A 17,694-nucleotide genomic window follows, 5' to 3' on the forward strand; every position below is an offset into this window, starting at 1 on the left:
ATTTGTAAAATCTCACTAAAATATTAATGCAGTTATCAGCAATGCAGTTCATTCATCACCATAAATGTGAGCATATTCTTACAAAGCTCAATATAAAAAGAGGTGGCTTGGCAACCAGCAGCCAAGATGACCCAGATACTCGGACCCAATACCGTATGGATTGACGCCTCCTCCAGAGGCAATTTGCTGCCATAGATTTGGAAGAGATGTCAGTGATACAAATGGGGCCGATGGACTAAGGACTAGTTTTCTCCATCAGCAACAATAATCAGGCCTTGCAGTTCCCCGCTCCAAGCAGTGATGCACCTGATGAAGTGTGAAACTCTTCAGAGGCCAGCTCCCATGATGAGTCACAGAGGCCAAGCAACGCCAAGACTAGGAGAGGAACCAGGACCAGTAGCTGAAAGGGATTCAAACCGAAGGAACGTCGGTTAGGCCAGGTCTTCGAAAATGGAATACAGTCCCTGGTGGGGTTTGGGATAATTGGTTGTTGCCAAAGGCATCAGGGGGGGTCAGCTGGCGAAAAATAAGTCTGGATCTCCGGAGGAGGACTTCAGCTATTAAGCCTGTAATCCCAAGTACTCAGCTGGCTGCTTTCCTGATGTAGCGATACTATGGGTGGCTACAACCGTGGGCCTGTGTAGCACTACTCATGCATGCATGAGAAGAGGCATCAGACCATTCCACACTGACACCACACTTACCTGAGAGTATGACAGACAGACAGACAAATTACACAAGAAAGATTTCTTTAATCTGAAAGGCGATTCAGGCTTAAGCAGAAATGTTTCACGTCTGGTGATTGATGCTCAAAAAGATCAGTCCTGATAGGTTCCTTATTTTCCCCTTGACCGCATCCCTAGCATATTAACATGAACAGAGCCCTTCTAGAACTGAGGAATGACCTGATGGAAAGGGGCATCATGGCCTTAGTTGGATATCAAGTAAAGTTGAGGGGGATTTTGTTACAAAAAAAGTGTGTGTTTACATGGATATACTTGGCCGGAGACTTTTAGACAAATGCCATTAGATGGGGTTGGGTTGATAATGCTAGAGAAGGGAGTATTGGCTAAGATGTTGTCACTATACTCGAGTGAGGCACTGGAAGGGGGATCTTGGGGCCTCACTCCGAGGGTTACAGGGTGGAAACTTTTCTCCCCCTGCCACATGAAGAAATGAATCTAGAGCCGATCATTACTCTCTACTCGGTCTCCTTTCTCCACCGGGCCTTCATTGCCGGTTGTGTTCAACTGATCTTCAGGAAAGTCTGTGCACTTCACAATAGCAATTGGATATATTTTAGATATATAGGGGGCTTTCTTTGCATAATTACTGGGGCTTTAGGACTTTAGTCATTGTTGCTTTTTCTTTTTTTAAAAACCTTTATTGACAGTTATGATTATACAGTAACAAGCATATAACCGCCCGAGTCGGCTGTCACCATTATCAACAAGTGTACAGGATAAGTCAGTTACACAGCGCTTCAGCCGGCAACCCGGGGGTCCGGCGGCGATCGAGCAAACATGTCACAGCAATGTATTTTTTGTCACAGGAGAAATAAGGTCTTTTTCTTTTTATGTTTTTTAGGGAAACAAACAAACCAAAGAGAAAAGAAAAATGTAATTAACTGTTGAGGCAAAACAGAAAGCTTACGCACAAGTGTTCCTCTGGGAGGGGGAGAACAGCACCTAAAAGGATCTTATGCAGCAGCAATTGAAGCTTAAAAGCTATAAGGATAAGGGGGGGGGGGGGGGGGTGAAGTGAGCAAGCAATCAGTGCATTGACGAAAATCAAAACCAGAAGGAACATCTGGCTAAGGGGATTGCAACACCTCCGGTGGATTCACAAAGAGGGGGGGGGGGGGGGAGGAGGGGATGACAGATCTCTCCGCCATACTGGTTCCACTGGTTCCATATCCTCACTCCCTTCTTAGGTCTACCCCGGGCAACATAGACCGTTTTTTCTCGAAACATGCACCAGTCCATGTTTCTTGACCAGGCTGACAGACTAGGTGCCCTCGAGGATCCCCACAGTTGTGCAATGTCACGTTTGGCGACCATATTCCCTAAAGTGGCCCATTGTGTCTGAGCCACGTTGTAGTCGTTGGGCTCCCACACATTCAGAAGACACCTACGGGCCTCAGGCAAGATCGAAACACCAGTTACTTCTTTCATGACGTCATGCACACGATTCCAAAAGGATACTACCTCGGGACATTCCCACAGAATATGGAGGAAGGTACCCATCATTCCACACCCACGCTTACACAGTCCATCCACAGAGTATCCCATACGTAACAATCGAGGGCCTGTCACATACACGCGGTGCAGGATTTTCAATTGCACCAGTCGCAGACGGGCCGGGATTGCCACCTCCTTCGGAGAGGATATCGCTGCCTGCCAATCCTCATCATTCAGTTCCAGTCCATCGCTGGTCCAGGCCTCACGCAGCTGTAGAAGAAGGTCTGTCCGGTCATTTATCAGTTTCTTATATATAAGAGAGTTCGGACTGTCCGGGACGTGACCGTCGAGCACTCTGTCTTCCAGGGGTGAGGATTCCGGAATGAGGGTGCCGGTCGGGAAGACCGAGCCAATGGCGTGCCGGACCAGTAAGTACCGGAAGTATTCCCGATCGCTAAGTGTACATTGTTGCTTTTTCGGCTACGTTTTTATTGCCTTATCATAAAAGATAGAAACCTAAATCTCAAAATAATTAATAAAATCAAAGGTGGACTGTTGGCCGGATGAAAAAGACAATTTTTTCCAAAGTAAATGACTAACGTGGGTCGCAACAATAGCACTTATCACTGTATAAGTTTTTTATCTCTTTGCTAGCACAGAGAGCTGCATGTTCTTCCACAAATTTTAGTTCCCTCAACTGTTGGTGCCAATGCTATCTTCTATGTTCCTAGATTACTGGTTGACACATACCAATACTCATTTTTCCTGCCCGAGGTTTAGGAGTATTTTTCTAAACGTGTTATGCCTTGAATTTTATCTGTGATGCTATGGGAGGATTTTTTTGTTTCGTTTTTCTAATCGGTCGATATGACCCGACCCTGTTACACCAGCCACTACTTTGGCAGTATGTTTTTCTCCTGCTTACCATGTGGGTTTTTTCAGAAACCATTAACCCGTTTGCCGCGGCCGCGATTTTGCGGCACTGCGACACTTCCGCAAAACGGTTGGGGCCGCGTCGGACGTTGCACGTGCGCATCACTACGAAGGTAGTGCTCGCGACATCCAAAGGCAGACGGCAGCACTTAAGGGGTTAATCTCAACAGTCAATTCTGGATCATGCCACAGATCTGGTTCTGAGGGCGTCCTTGCATTCAATTGAAAACTTTTACAGATAATTGCTGTACACCCGGTTTAACAGTAAGACTATTCTTTTTACTGACAGTAGCTTGCTTTTTGTGCATAGGGAGCTTCAGTATTCTTTGTGGATTTGGAAAATGTTAACATTGCGCTTCATTAAGATGACCTGTATCCCATCTATCTTTTACTTTAATGGCTTGCAAATGGGATTTAAGAATGGCTAATAGTGGCATTGTTGTTGGTTTACAGACTTAATGTAGAAGGAAAGAAGCTGAATGTCAACGGAGTAGATCTAAAAATCCAAGTCTCATGTCACTAGACCACCATGTGTCAGTTTTTAAAAATAAACTAAGAAGCAGGAGAAATCTAAGTGGTCACGTTAATGCACACCTTTCTAAAAGATCTCATGTCCATTAGCAAGAAGCAGAAAATGCTGACAGATTTTTAGTGACACTAGCTTGTTTCCTTTATTGATTCTCAAATGCCACGTCAACCACTCTTGAAAGATTCATCATCACAAACAGCAATGCTCTGCTCAGGTACACAAACTTCTGTAGTTGTTCCCTTATATTTATAAAGGTTGTTTAAATCCCTTTGCCTCACCCAAATCCTAGAGAGGAACAAGCATTGGTAATGTATTGGTTTCACCTACGTCATATGAATCTGCTAATTTAATTTAAAGTAGAACGCATTCCGAAAAAACAGAAAGGAGGCAAAACTTTACGAAAAAATACCCTGGGTCGAAGTTAAGAGCTCCTTGACAAATATCACAGAAGAGGAGAGGATGTGGCACAGCGGCCAGAGCTGTTTACTCAGGAGGTGGGGATCCCAGTTTGAGTCCAGGTAGTGCAACATTCTGTGGTTCTGGGCAAATCACAATCTCTCCGGACGATAAAGTGCGATATATATATATATATATATATATGCTAATTTACACGCACCACCAGGTTTGAACATTGTAAGGGGACCCGAGGAAAATCTGCCACTTTTCGTCAAGGACTTAATTATTGAAACACCCTGCGCCTTTTCCAGCAGGAATCAGACACCTACAGTGCCTATCCATTAGTCTATCCCAGCCACACTCACCCGGTATTACAGCATTCTTGGAGCTGTAGTTTGGATTCAGGCTGCCTCCGCCTGTTCTCTTTGGAGTGGGATGATATATATATATATTTTTTTTCAGATTTATTATGACTCTTACAACGCACCAGACCCGTTTCGGCAGTCGCCTTCCACGATGGTACCATCGAGGAAGGGGACTTCCGAAACGCGTCCTTTTTGGAATTATAAGGGATAAGAAGCTTTGAAATTTGGCGGAGACACCTTCCGTCACGGCAGCACCCGTTCGAGTGCAGGAGTGAGGTGTAGGAGGAGCGATATATATATATATATATACACACACACACACATTTAATTTAAAGTATCACGCAAGACGAAAAAGGAAAAAGAGACAAACCTTTATGAAAAAATAGTTTCAGCAAAGAGAATGTTAACAGTATTTCAGCTACAGGAAACTGATAAGAAAAGCAGAAAACGGGAGGAACAAGCATTGGTAAAAGCAGGAAGATATGCTACAGCCAATAGTAATGGAGGAAAAGTAAGTGGCAAGCACCGGAACAAATGAAAAGGCAGGAAAGCATGGGGCGTGATAGGAGCCTCTTTTAAGATTTATATTAAAAACAATAGATTTCATGAGCACAGCACAAGCGCTGTGCAGGGGAAACATAAAAAGCAGGATTGCCAAAATTAAAGCAGATCAAATTCTATGAAGCAGGCATGTTCTAATATGCTGCTTGCACCATCTTTATTGGATAGTGACGTTTTCTAGAGTCATGGTCTCTCCCTCCAAACCAATCTCAATGTATGCCAAACCAGTGGAGAGTTAAGAGAACGATATACTAGGTTTATTTATTCACAACGGAATTATGACCGTTTTCCAAAGCCAGATTTCTACTTAAAGGACTGCTTCTTTAGTAAACCTTGAATTTGCAAAAGGAGCGAGGGGAATAACTTTAGTTAAAAAAAAAAAAAAAAAAAAAACACAGGACTATTCACAAACATCCTAAAGTTGATATTCATGTTTGTGAAGCTAGGGCATTGGCTCATTGGGACTAGATGGCTGTTAATGAAGATGCAATATCCCCATCAACAGGTTAAGTTTTACCTTTTGCAATGGCAATTCTCCAAGAGAAGTGAAATGAGAATCAAGTTTTCATTAAAGACAGAGGGACTAACATTATCCATTATATCTTTTAATACAACCCTTTTTGTGTTACACTGTGGCCACGAGGAAAGAGGAGCCTTGTGGTATTGAGCCTTCCTGAGCCTTCCAGCAGAGACTAGCCGCTGCGTGTGTGTACTCAGCGGGAAAATCGTCACACCAGATCGGGCGGTGGTGACTTTACGGAGGACATAGCAGCATTGCCTGGGAGTGTTGTGGGGGAGGCTCAAACGCGGCAGAGACTCAATCTCCCAAGAGTCCCTGCACCGACCGATTGACAACACCTGGTACGGCGTTTGGAGCGAGCCCCGCCTCCTGCCCTGCACGGATTAAATCACCCAGTGTTTCACTTGCCAGCGGGACCCTTTTTGTGTTACACTGTGGCCACGAGGAAAGAGGAGTCTTGTGGTATTTAGCCTTCCTGGTATTGAGCCTCCAGCAGCCTGTGCCTTCCAGCAGCGACTTGCCGCACCCGCTTCGCAGGTGCCGCTGCGTGTGTGTACTCAGCGGGGAAATAGTCACACCAGATCGGGAGGTGGTGACTTTACTGAGGACATAGCAGCATTGCCTGGGAGTGGTATGGGGGAGGCACAAACGCGGCAGAGACTCAATCTCCCAAGAGTCCCTGCACCGACCGATTGACAACACCTGGTACGGCGTTTGGAGCGAGCCCCGCCCCCTGCCCTGCACGCTCTACATTTAGGACAAAGAATACCGCGGCGACGCGAGCGAAGCCCGGGCAAAGGGAGGGCCGTTTACGGCCGTTCAAGGCCGGCTAAGGCCGGGCCACGGCTCTGACATCCCCACCTTCTGATAAACTGTGGTTAGACTTGTATTTCTATCTGGTTATTGTATTGTGGGAAGTGACTAAATATGGCTCAAACCCCAGCAAGAGGGGGGAAACGTACTGCTTCTGTACCTAAGGGAAGTATTAACGGAACGCTGGATTACTTTTTTTATAAGAGCTACTGGAGTAGTTGAAAGAGAGATCGCCTTGACAGAAAAACGCCTCTCACAGGAACTCATCCTTGCGAAACGCTCCTCGCTAGGCGACCTTAAAAATGCAGTGACACTGGTCCATGACGAATCACGTAGTCTAGTAGTGGTAAACTCTGGCGAGAGCGATATGGACGCTGACTCACTAACTCTGGATGTTTCTTCATGTAGTAGTCTTTCCTCAGGGGGTTTCCACCTGATAGTAGCTAGGAAAAGCATACAGGCTACTGGTCTACAAGTCATTGAACCCCCCTGTCCTAAGCAAGTAGGTAAAAGAAAGAGGGGAGGGGGGCGCCAAATGGGCAGGAAACCAAAAATTGCTAAATTGGTAACTAAAGTATGCAAAACCAGTCCTAGAAAAGCCATTAGCAGACCCAAGAAGCATAACTTACCATCAAAATGCTTGACTACTCCAGTTACCCTGGGCCCAGAACAAAAATGTGCACTGGTGAAAGAAAAGGAGCTAGAAATGTCTTTCTCCAATATGACACATCTCCTAAGATCCTTTACCCTTCCCTGGATAGAAAGACTCAGAGTGATTAATGGAAAATTGGATGCTTTGTGCGAGGTAACCATTGAAAACACACGCAGGCTGGACACCTTAGTTCCCCCGATACCTAGTAAGGATCATGTGCCCGAGGGTAGCAATATGGCAACAATTAAATCAAAGTTACCTACTTGCCCAACCAGCAAATCTGTAACAACAACCCAAAATAATGCTGGCACCCTATCGAAAAGTCTAGATAACGTAACCAAAGAAACTGGGGCACATAAAAGCCCGATAGTAAAATCAGCGGAGGATGGGGGGGCTGATGGTGGAACTGCTCGACAGGAAGATCGGGTTCCTCTGCCAGTAATTAATCTACCGCCTGAGTCTTCACCCTTAGTACTAGTTTTGGGGAATGTACCAGCATTAAGCAATGGATTGAGGGAGAACCATGGTCAACTTAAAAATAAGGTGGCCCATTGGATTGCTAATAACACCACAGCGGGTAGCAATACATGGCACTCGATTATAATGGTAGGAAGGGTGTCATGGGTGGGTAAGACAAGAAAGAACAGAAATGGGGATTGTGTGATAGTCAATTTTAATACCCCAGAAATAGTGAAGAGAATCCTTGGTGATGTAAATTCCCAAATAGGGCCCTGGAGGCAGGGCATTGAAATTCTCCCCCTGGAGTACTTCTATAGAGATTTGAATAGAGTAAATTCTAATAGAGGTAAAGGATGGGGATACAATAGGATACCGCACCCACAAGCAAGTCAGGGATGGGAATATCCAAGAAGAAGTTACCAAGGTTACCCACATTGGACACACCGGGGACGTCTGGGTTTTGAGCGAAACCTTGAAGGACCGAACCGGTTTGCAGTCCTCTCTGGTCTAAATGACTGCGACTGACTGGGTGATAAAGATGATATAGAAACTCAGGTACCCACTAATGTAGTGCAGATGGGGAAGCATCCTATCCAACTTTCCCCCTGTGAGCATGAAACGGAGTGTAATGAAGTAACAGGGGTCTTGCACTCACAGCCTTATACTATCAGACAGGAAAAAGACATTATTACTGTAAACCCTTTAAATAATAAAGTAATCACGGGCACACCCACTGGAGGGGATGGTAAGGGCATGGCGTCCATGATGGCTGGGAACAACGAATATAATGATGACCAAGTTGTTATGGGGCCTGTGTTAACGACCAACTTACCGCAGATGATCGCGATAAAGGAGAACTTATGTACAAACCGAAACTCTTCAAGGCAGCGGGGTGGCCAAGTGAGGGTTACTACCTGGAATGTGTGTGGGCTAGAGAGCAAACTACAGAATATAATTTGGGGGGAGTTTGTGCAGAACATTGACATTTTATGCATACAGGAAACTTGGCTTATCAAAGAGAAACATCTTGATGGTTTTAAAACTTACCATGTCCCGGCAGTGCGCTCTATGTTTGGTAGGCACAAAGGAGGGTTATGCATATATGTGTCCAATCTGTTAAAAGCTGTCAAGATTACCATCAGAAATTGCACACACTACTTCCAAATGGTCTCAGCTACTTTAAAACACCAGGTGGAATTAGTAATTGTTAACTTTTACAATAATATAAAGAAGGAGGATTTCACGGAGGTCCTAATCAAATTGCAAGTGGAATTAGGTGGGTATAACTCACTAAAGGGGGAAATAAAATCCTGATATGGTTAGGGGACTTTAACAGGACTATTTGTGACCGAGTAACGTGTGGGTTCGAGGAATACGGAAGAGGGGAGAATGTGGATAGGCGTCATTTCACACACTCTGAAAGAGGAGATATAATAAATAGCATGATGGCCGATTTCGATCTTGGCTTCGCTAATCTGCTTTGCTCACCAAAGGTTGAATTTAGTGCTACCTTTTTAGCTAGGGGGCTCCATTCCGTTATAGACTTTGTTATTATAGCAAATAGATATTCCTATTGCATCCAAGACTTTGAGATATCCAATATTGGTTTAAGTGACCACCTCCCACTTAGTTTGAATATAAGTACCACTGAGTGTACTAGCGCTTCACCATTGAGTGCCTGACCTGGACACAGAATATTGCCATAGCACGCCAAAACGGATTGGCTTTAAAATGGAGCATAGTACACCCATTGAAAAAGTCTAAAGAAATCGTAACTACTGCTCTTACGTATATTTTGGTATGTCTGGGCATGAACTCTTCTGATGAACAAATTCTGGAGGCATATAGTAAAATCACCAATATTATTCAAAATAAGTTATCTAGGGTGGAGCAAAATAAGTCAAACATGGGGGGGGGGGGGTTGGTTTGATACACGGTGTACAAAGGCATACACTGCCCTTAAGGCTTCCCTAGGCAACAAACCAAGGGATCATGAGGTAATAAAAAAGTGTAGGAAGGAGTACACCCTGGCCGAGAACCAACGGAAAAAGGATATAAAGGAATTAGCATGGCAGAACCTGCTGAGTGCATCCCAGTGCAGAGACTCCAGGTCTTTTTGGCAGGCAGTCAATGCACCTTTTTTCAGTAAAAAGGAAGCAGCAAGGCTAGAAATAGCAATAGATGATAAAACCTGGGTCGACTTCTTCTCAAAGGTATACAGTAATTCGCAGGAGGTTCCTGCGCTTGAGGATGGTGAAACTGGTCTCTTACAAAGAGGGGGTGACCATCAGCTTATAAAAATGGATATTACTTTGGAAGAAGTATATGTAGCTTTGCAGGCTAGCAAAAAAAATAAAGCCCCGGGACCGAATGGGATCCCCAATGACATCTATAAACTAAACACTGACCTATGGGCACCAATTTGCACACACGTCATTCGGGCATGTTGTGCAAAAGGCTTTATTGGTACATGGGCAGAATCGGTTATTATACCGATATATAAAAAGGGGGATAGGGAGAGTCCGTCCAATTATAGACCCATATCATTACTAGACTCCCTCATGAAAATGGTAGGGAGAGTGAGTGGTCTTAAATAAAATGCAAATATGGGCGGAGGAACATGGCATTTTAAGTCATGTTCAGTATGGCTTCCGGGAAGGGATGGGCACCGTTGAACAGGTCCTGAATTTCGTCCTACTCCAAGCGAAATACACCAGGGCTAAAGAAGGCTATTTTTTTGCAATCTTCGTCGATTTATCAGCCGCCTTCGATTCTGTAATACATTCTAAATTGTGGCAAGTTCTAGGGGAGATGAAAGTCGAGCCTGCCATCATCTTATTTTTAAGGCAGCTCTATTCTGGGGCTACGGCCAAAGTAAGATACGGGCTGAGGGAAGAGTGTACTGGATCCTTTAGTATAGAAAAAGGCGTAAGACAGGGTTGCGTGTTGGCCCCCTTTCTTTTTTCCCTCTATACAAACAAACTTGAGGCAGAATTGGGGGCCAGTAAAATCGACTCCCCGAGGTATGGTAATAAGCAAATAGTTTCACTACTATACGCGGATGACGCGGTATTGATGGAAGAAGGAAGGTGGGAGCTAAGAAGGCCCTAACTAAATATCTTGATTTTATGAAGGTTAGGAGCCTTAGCAAAATGCTAAGAAATCTTATGTGATGCAGTGTGGTAAAGGCCGGGGAACGTGCAAAACTCTTAAAGTTCCCGGCCTAGAAATTGAACATACTAAAACTTTTCCATACCTGGGGGTCTTAATTGATGGCTTAGGCTCCTGAAGTCAAGAATAGGACCCTATCTTTCAAACGCTCTATTGGAACGGTGAAAAATTTCTCCTCTAAGTTGGGCAAACAACCCCCGGAAATTATGTTAAAGATCTATGTAGCCAAATGCCGGAGTATTGCACTCTACGGGGCAAGGATATGGGGATATCAGGACACAACAATTACAAATTGAAGAAAATAAATTTTTCAGATACCTTTTAGCACTTCCGAAGGGTACCTCAGTCTTTAATTGCCATGAGGATGGACCATATTGCAGACCTGATTAAACTGCAGCCCATATTGCTCTGGCGAAGTGTGGGTCTCAGAAGCTCTGGGTTTTAACCAGGACATAATAAAGGACGTCATGGGTTTAGATAAAGCCAAGCGTATCGCATGGCTAGAATCTGTTAAGAAAACCCTAAATGACCTCCAACGCCCTGATCTTTTTACAAACCCGATCTCAATCAGGACTGTCTCGAAACAAGAACTTAAGAATCTATGTATGGCCCACTTCAACTTACTTAGATGCTCAGGGGAAATTACCAAGAAACCAAAAATCGAACCTCAACTGTCATTGAGCACTTTTAAAATACAGCCATATTTAACTTTGTGTAACCTGGGCTTTGACCGGTTCATTCTGACCAAATTTAGGTTTAACCTTTTTCACCGGCTGGTCACATATCCGATTAAAAATGACTGGTCTAGAACGCTTGTTTGTTGCCCATGTGACAATATCTCGTCGCAATCCACCTTTCACGTAGTATTGTTTTGTAAATTCTACGTGAAAAAACGGAAAAGATGGATTCGACAGTATTTAAGGCAAGGTGCCTGGCGGGAATGTAGACCTGCGTACCTTAGTTTGCAGCAATTGGGTAATACTACATGTGTCATGGTAATGATTGTTTTTTTAAAAAAAGTTTTAAGGAATCGTTCTTCAATGATTAGCTGATTTATTCTATTGATTTAATCCCATTTTAACAGATGCTATTTATTATGAAATGAAGTGTATTGGTGTATATCCTCTTAAGTGCTTCGAACGTTCGGCGGCCGACGGCACCACTACCTCAGGAGTGCTGCCGTCGGCCATTGAACGTTCGAACCTCATAGCTGCAATGGAACGTCCAGCCGTTATGAGGTTAATTATGTATTGTTGTTGCTTTATGATTTTTCTACTGAAAAATCGAATAAAGCTAATCTGACTGATTGACTGACTACTCCTGCAGCACCTTTAAAGAACATTATAACAATTAAAAACACTAGAACCAGAACACTTAAGTCCATAGATACCCATTAAACTGAGCATTTTTCTTCTTTTAATTGCTGCTAAAGGACAGAAGTACCTTTCAGATTTATTACACAATGTTATCTATTTGATTGAAGTGAGAATATATATATATATATATATATATATATATATATATATATATATATATATATATATATATATATATATATATATGTGTGTGTTGTTTTGTGGTTTGAGTAAGTGTGTTATGATTGTGATAATCTGAGCCTAAGCTTCAATATATGGAAGAGTAGCTGTGATTGTTTATTGTCTAGAATTAAGGTTTCATAGCAAAAAAAATAAAAAAGTTATATTACTAATTTGTGTGTTTAGCCTTTTAGCGTTCTCAAAATGGTTTAATAACTTTTCTAGACGAAAGGTAGGAACAGCTTTAGGGGAGAATGAATGGAAGCATTTTTTTAAATTGTAAACTCCATACGGGCTCTCAGGCGTGTGTTTGCCTTTTGTTTGGTTGTCGCATTAACAGGTCAGCGCGGCTCGAGGAGCATGCGAGTGCGGTTTGTTACTAAGTTATTGATGATCTGCTGCTCGCGAGCGAGGATCGTCACAATGTTGTGACAGGTTCCGCATTAGAGTGCTGCTCAAAAAATGAGTTATGTTGGAGCGCGCGAGTAAGAGCTCACTAACCGGAGCCCCTTACTCTTGCCTGCGAGTTGTTGTGTCTGAATTCTGCATACGAGCACAGCTCGTAAAAGAACATTTATGAATCAGTGAGAGTAGGAGCGCACGGACCCGAGCCCCTTACTAATGCGTAATCGCCTGCATGTGAGTTTACATAGTCACTCAAGATTAAAATACACATTTTAGTTTGGGGATTTTATAATAGGATATAAATAAAATATGCTAGCGTTGAGGTAGTTGAAAAGAAGGTCAGTTGGAATGCTTAGAATATTTGGAATATTTATGAGGAAAGAGTAGGTGTAAAGGGTTTGATTTGTTTGGAAAGAGAAAATATTTTGATATTGGATTTAAGAAACAGAGCATGATTGACCAACAGAGTGGTGAGTTCCAGGTCACAGGAGATATGGTAAATAAAGGGAAGAGACTTATACAACATGAGATGAGGAAACAGGTAATGAAAGAAAGAAGCTGTGGATGGTGTTCTTAAGAGTAGAAAAAGAGAATTTGAGTGTGGAGAAGAATATGTAAGTGGTGAAGTTAGTAAGAAGAAAACAAAAAAGACAAGACATATTGAGAGGACATGGAGTTGTCAAAAAAGAGAAAGGATTACTTGGTGGTCACCGCTGTGATGGGTGTCCGTGGCGGCACGCAAAGAAAAGATGTCCTTAGCCACACACATGGAAAGTTTGCCCTTAGCAGCTCACAAGAAGAAGATGATTTTGTGGGAGAAATTAACTGATGAGAAATATCTAGATGAGTATATTTTGGATTTACATTAGGATGATGAGTTTGATGAGGAATTTGAAAAGGCCATGTTCAAATAATACAGTTAAAGACCCGTTTGGTGGAGACATGTTTACTTCTTTTAATATTAAAACACCCACGGAGTGGTGAATGATGGCCTATTGTTTATGTTGGAAAGTTTATTAAATTATGGATTTGCAAACCCTTGGATAGGGAAGTGCGAATAGTATTTAGGGTGGAATGTGCAAGGCCAGTGATAAACGGAAATGTGTGTAGTACACCAAATTAAGATCCAGAGCTTATTAGCTTGTTTCGCCTTGAATGTAGTGCATCAGGAACAGCGTTAACACATTCAAACAACTTGTGGTACACAAATGAGAACAAAAATAATAATAATGTGCACTGCAGATAATGAGGGTGTAAGAAATGACCTCCGGCACCTTTTCAATGTGTACCTATTTATGTTCGTAAAACGCACTTGGGATATGCCAACGTAACTGTTCAGCCTACAAGGTCGACCCCTCCCAACAGCCAGGACAAAAAACACCTGCTCCCAATGCAATACTTTTCTTCACAAAGTAATGCACAAACGCAGAGCGATAGAAAAGAAATCTTAAAATCATGGAACGTGGGGGACTTTTGGCAGAGTAAGGACTGCAAAATATCTAAATAAAAGTCTTTCTTTCACACGCAAAGAGATTATGTGCGTGTTAAATATAAAAGATATAAACCTCGTTTTCTCGTAAAAGAATTAGCAAGGCGTTACACCTCAAAATTCAATCTAGCTTTATAATGTTTAAAAACGGTTTATGTAATGGAGAATACTTGCGTTTTCATTGATACGTGTTTGAGAATAACATAAGTACTTCAAAATACACGGGGGAAATATATGTATATATATATATATATAAACATGTTTTGGGAATGTATCACACAGGTGCGTTCTCAAGCTTCGGTACAAACTTCATGCAAATAACACCACAAGTCAATTCCATTCACACCAGCGCTATGATGTACTTGGGTCCACCGAGTCCACATAACGTCAATTAGAAAACATCGCAGCAAAAAATTGTGAAAACTTAACAGCACAAGAACCAAAAAAACTACAAAAAATTACCTTAATATAGCTTTCTAGACAGAAATAAATCATTCATATACTTTAAAGAAAAATATAAATCTCACACTGTCAAAATTAAAAGTATCAAGAACGCGTTTTCAAAATAAAAGTGTTGAGGACGTACAAAATATATTTGATTGAGATCCTTCAATTTTGCACAACCATACAGTCAAGTGGAAACTATAAAGAAGCACCAAAATAATTGCACATAAATTCCCCGTTTAAAGTTTTCTACAAATAAAACAGCTCACAAATAATCCCCAAGTAGCGCAAAGATAAAATTAACGAGAAGTGTCTATACGCTATGAAATCCGAATACTATATATACGTACGATGCTCTAAAATGCTTCACATCTAATTGTTATGACAAACCTTTGAAGAACAGCCCGACCCTCGTATGCGGAAAAAAGTGATATACATCGATTCATTATTTCTCGCAGGATTAAAGGTCTGCGAACATCAGACATCAGTTCTGGGTCTGACAAAGGTCACCCAGTTAACTTTTTCGCAACAAGGCCATTTAACTCCCATGGTTGCATAAAGGGCTGGATGAATAATGCGCCCTAAAATAATCCTCCATCCTACGCTCATCCCCTCCCTAGGCCCCCGTTAATACAATCCTCTTCCTAGACACAGTGTTAAATGCGCACAGATTGTCATTTTGCCCATGAGGGTGGTGTGAACCGATATATTAAGCATAGCATGACGGGACAGCGTTGGGGTGATGGGCGGTCAAGCAGGTTAACGCAGACATTAGTTATTTATGGCTAGGACTAGTACTGGGTTTTCGGTACCTCGCGCTCCCGGATGTTGTTGCTGGTGACGAAAATGCCGATGCCGATGGGGATGAAGATTAGGCCGATGACGAAAAAAGCAGGTAGCACGGTACCGGCTGTCAGGATGGGCTGCCAGGCGGGCAACCGCTGCTGCTTGAAGGCAGTATTGTCTGGCTTTTTACTCTTTGAAGCCACCCCGGACCCGGCGCCCGAGTGGTGCCCGCCGCCGTCTTCCTCCTTGGCGTTGTAATTCATGGCCGGGCGGCAAATCGAGTCTACTGTCGGACTGAAACGAAGACTCTCCTACACTTCCGGGTTTCTCGTCGCCACTGGGTTCCTCTTGGTAACCACCCCAGACGTAAAGCTCATAGGAAGTGACGACACAGCAACAACGCTACAAAGCAGGAGCGTTTCACAACTAGCAATGATTCGTTTCTTGTGGGCGTGCCCTGGCTGTGCAGGAGAGGAGAGAGCCTGGCGATGTGAGCAAGTGGTTTATTTTTAGCGGTACAAGGAATCCATACCTGCTGAGCTCACCGAGCTCTGTGGCAGTTTTACCGCGTTAATATGTGTATTTACTTTTGGCGACTTACCTATCAAAATACCTGAACGCTTGTCACTATTTTCAGGCAATTTTTTTTAGATTTTGGTTAACGATGATTTTATCTGCAAAATGCAATTGTAGTTGTAAATTGTATGTATATCGCGCTTAAAATCTAGAACCACAATTTAAGAGTGCGGCTAATTAAGTATTGAATAGAAGAGACTCCAAACGAAGTAGATGAAAACTCAGGATTTATTTGCAGATAATGTCGAAGAGCAGAGAACCCACAACCGCTCTTTTGGTGTCCTCGGTGTAACTGCCCATCTAAACAGAGCAGAACGAACACCCAGGGACAGCAGAACACAGATTGATATTGATTAGTAACACATGCCCCTAGTGGGAGCACGGGATCATAACAAGTTGTCCTTAAAGCGACTAAGGACAACTTATCATAACATCATCCCGCCCCCCCCCCCCCCCTAGTATTGCGAATGAAAAAAAGTTGAGTAAACAATAATAATAGAAGTCATGTAAGCATGCTTAATATCACCAAATTTACAATGCAGTGATCTTAACAGTAACAAGGAAAAGAGCAACACAGCATGCACAATAACAATAAACTACATTAAGTAATAATCTTTAAACCTCGGAGGAAATGAAACATGAAATATCCTGCAAGGAGAACTGGCAAGCGAAGACCTTCGCTCTAATCCTCCATGCTGACCCCAGAAGAAAGAATACGCTTGTGAAATGGCAACAACATGTGAATCATCATATTCATGAACATCCTCACTGAAATGAATACTATCCAATGTAGCAGAGGGCACAACAGAGGTTAAATGTAAAGTAATCTTTCCATGAGAAAGGTCCCACCAGGAACTTTCCTCACCATACTCTGGGTAGAATAAACCTTTATCTTTGATGCTTGTTCCCTGGTGACTTTCACTAGACTCCTCCTGTTCCACCACCCTCTACCCTCCAAAAGTATGGCACCTTTAAAAATCCTATCTTGACAGGTAGGGTAAATCTAGATTCTTCTTTCCTCACCCAGTTGTTTTTTAGGTCTTGCTGAGTCATCGTGCATGCGCTGCTCAGAGAGACATTTAGGAGGGCTTTGAGAAGTGCTCTCAAAGCGGCAATCAGCTTGCCAGAACGCACAGCACTTTTTCACGTTGCACACGCGCACCACTGGCTTCACCACTCGCGTTTTTTTTTCTACTTTCTCTGGACACGCTGTAAATACGAATGGGAAATCTTTTGACTGAAACACCACTGCACGGACACTTATTGAGCTGGCTTATAATGGAACAGTAAGTGATTACGCAGTTAAGTTCTCTAAACTCATTTTTCACATTATCATGATTTGGTATCACTTTTTGGCAAAGCGGTTCATTAAAACTCTCCTTTTCACAATACTACGATTTGTTATTACTTTTGGGCAATGTTAGTTTCAATATCGTTTCACTAGCACAACGCGCTACCACACTTAGGTTTGTATTTTTTACACACGTACGTCTCGTTTCCGGATAATTTTTTCTGCCACTTACATTTTTTCGGTGTCATCACTTTTCATCTTAAATTCACTGGATTATTTTAGTTGCACAATTGACTACTAGAAACACCATGATATGGGGGGGCGTGGCTTGGACGCCGATCGGGATGGCGGCGTGAGCTTGCAGCTCCGCGCAGGGTCCCGCTATTTCTCCTGAAAATTACACCCGGGGAGACCCCTGGTCGGCGCACCTGGCCTGTGAGGTGTTGGGGAACCACTGGAGAGCGGCTGAGAGCTCTTTGGGGACCGCTAGTCCCACGGAAACTTTGAAAGACGATGCCCGAGGTGTTGCCCGGAGTGCGAAGAAAATGGCGGCGGTGAGGGTCGATGGTCTCTGAACCAAGACTGAGGA

At 43.1% G+C, this 17,694-nt stretch overlaps 1 protein-coding gene across 1 annotated transcript in view; it reads right to left on the reverse strand.

The window, feature by feature from the left end:
• The window catches only part of CDC50A (cell division cycle 50 P4-ATPase accessory subunit A), a 274,615-nt gene extending 258,998 nt beyond the window's left edge, over nucleotides 1-15,617 (reverse strand). The window contains exon 1 of the mRNA XM_086926514.1: nucleotides 15,265-15,617. Within this exon, the coding sequence (XP_086782640.1) occupies nucleotides 15,265-15,501 (237 nt within the window). The 5' untranslated portion in view covers nucleotides 15,502-15,617. The remainder of the gene's footprint in view (nucleotides 1-15,264) is intronic.
• Between the last annotated feature and the right edge of the window lie 2,077 nt (nucleotides 15,618-17,694).

Source organism: Lissotriton vulgaris, chromosome 6 (assembly GCF_964263255.1).
Source record: "Lissotriton vulgaris chromosome 6, aLisVul1.2, whole genome shotgun sequence".
In the NCBI taxonomy this organism is placed as follows: domain Eukaryota; kingdom Metazoa; phylum Chordata; class Amphibia; order Caudata; family Salamandridae; genus Lissotriton; species Lissotriton vulgaris.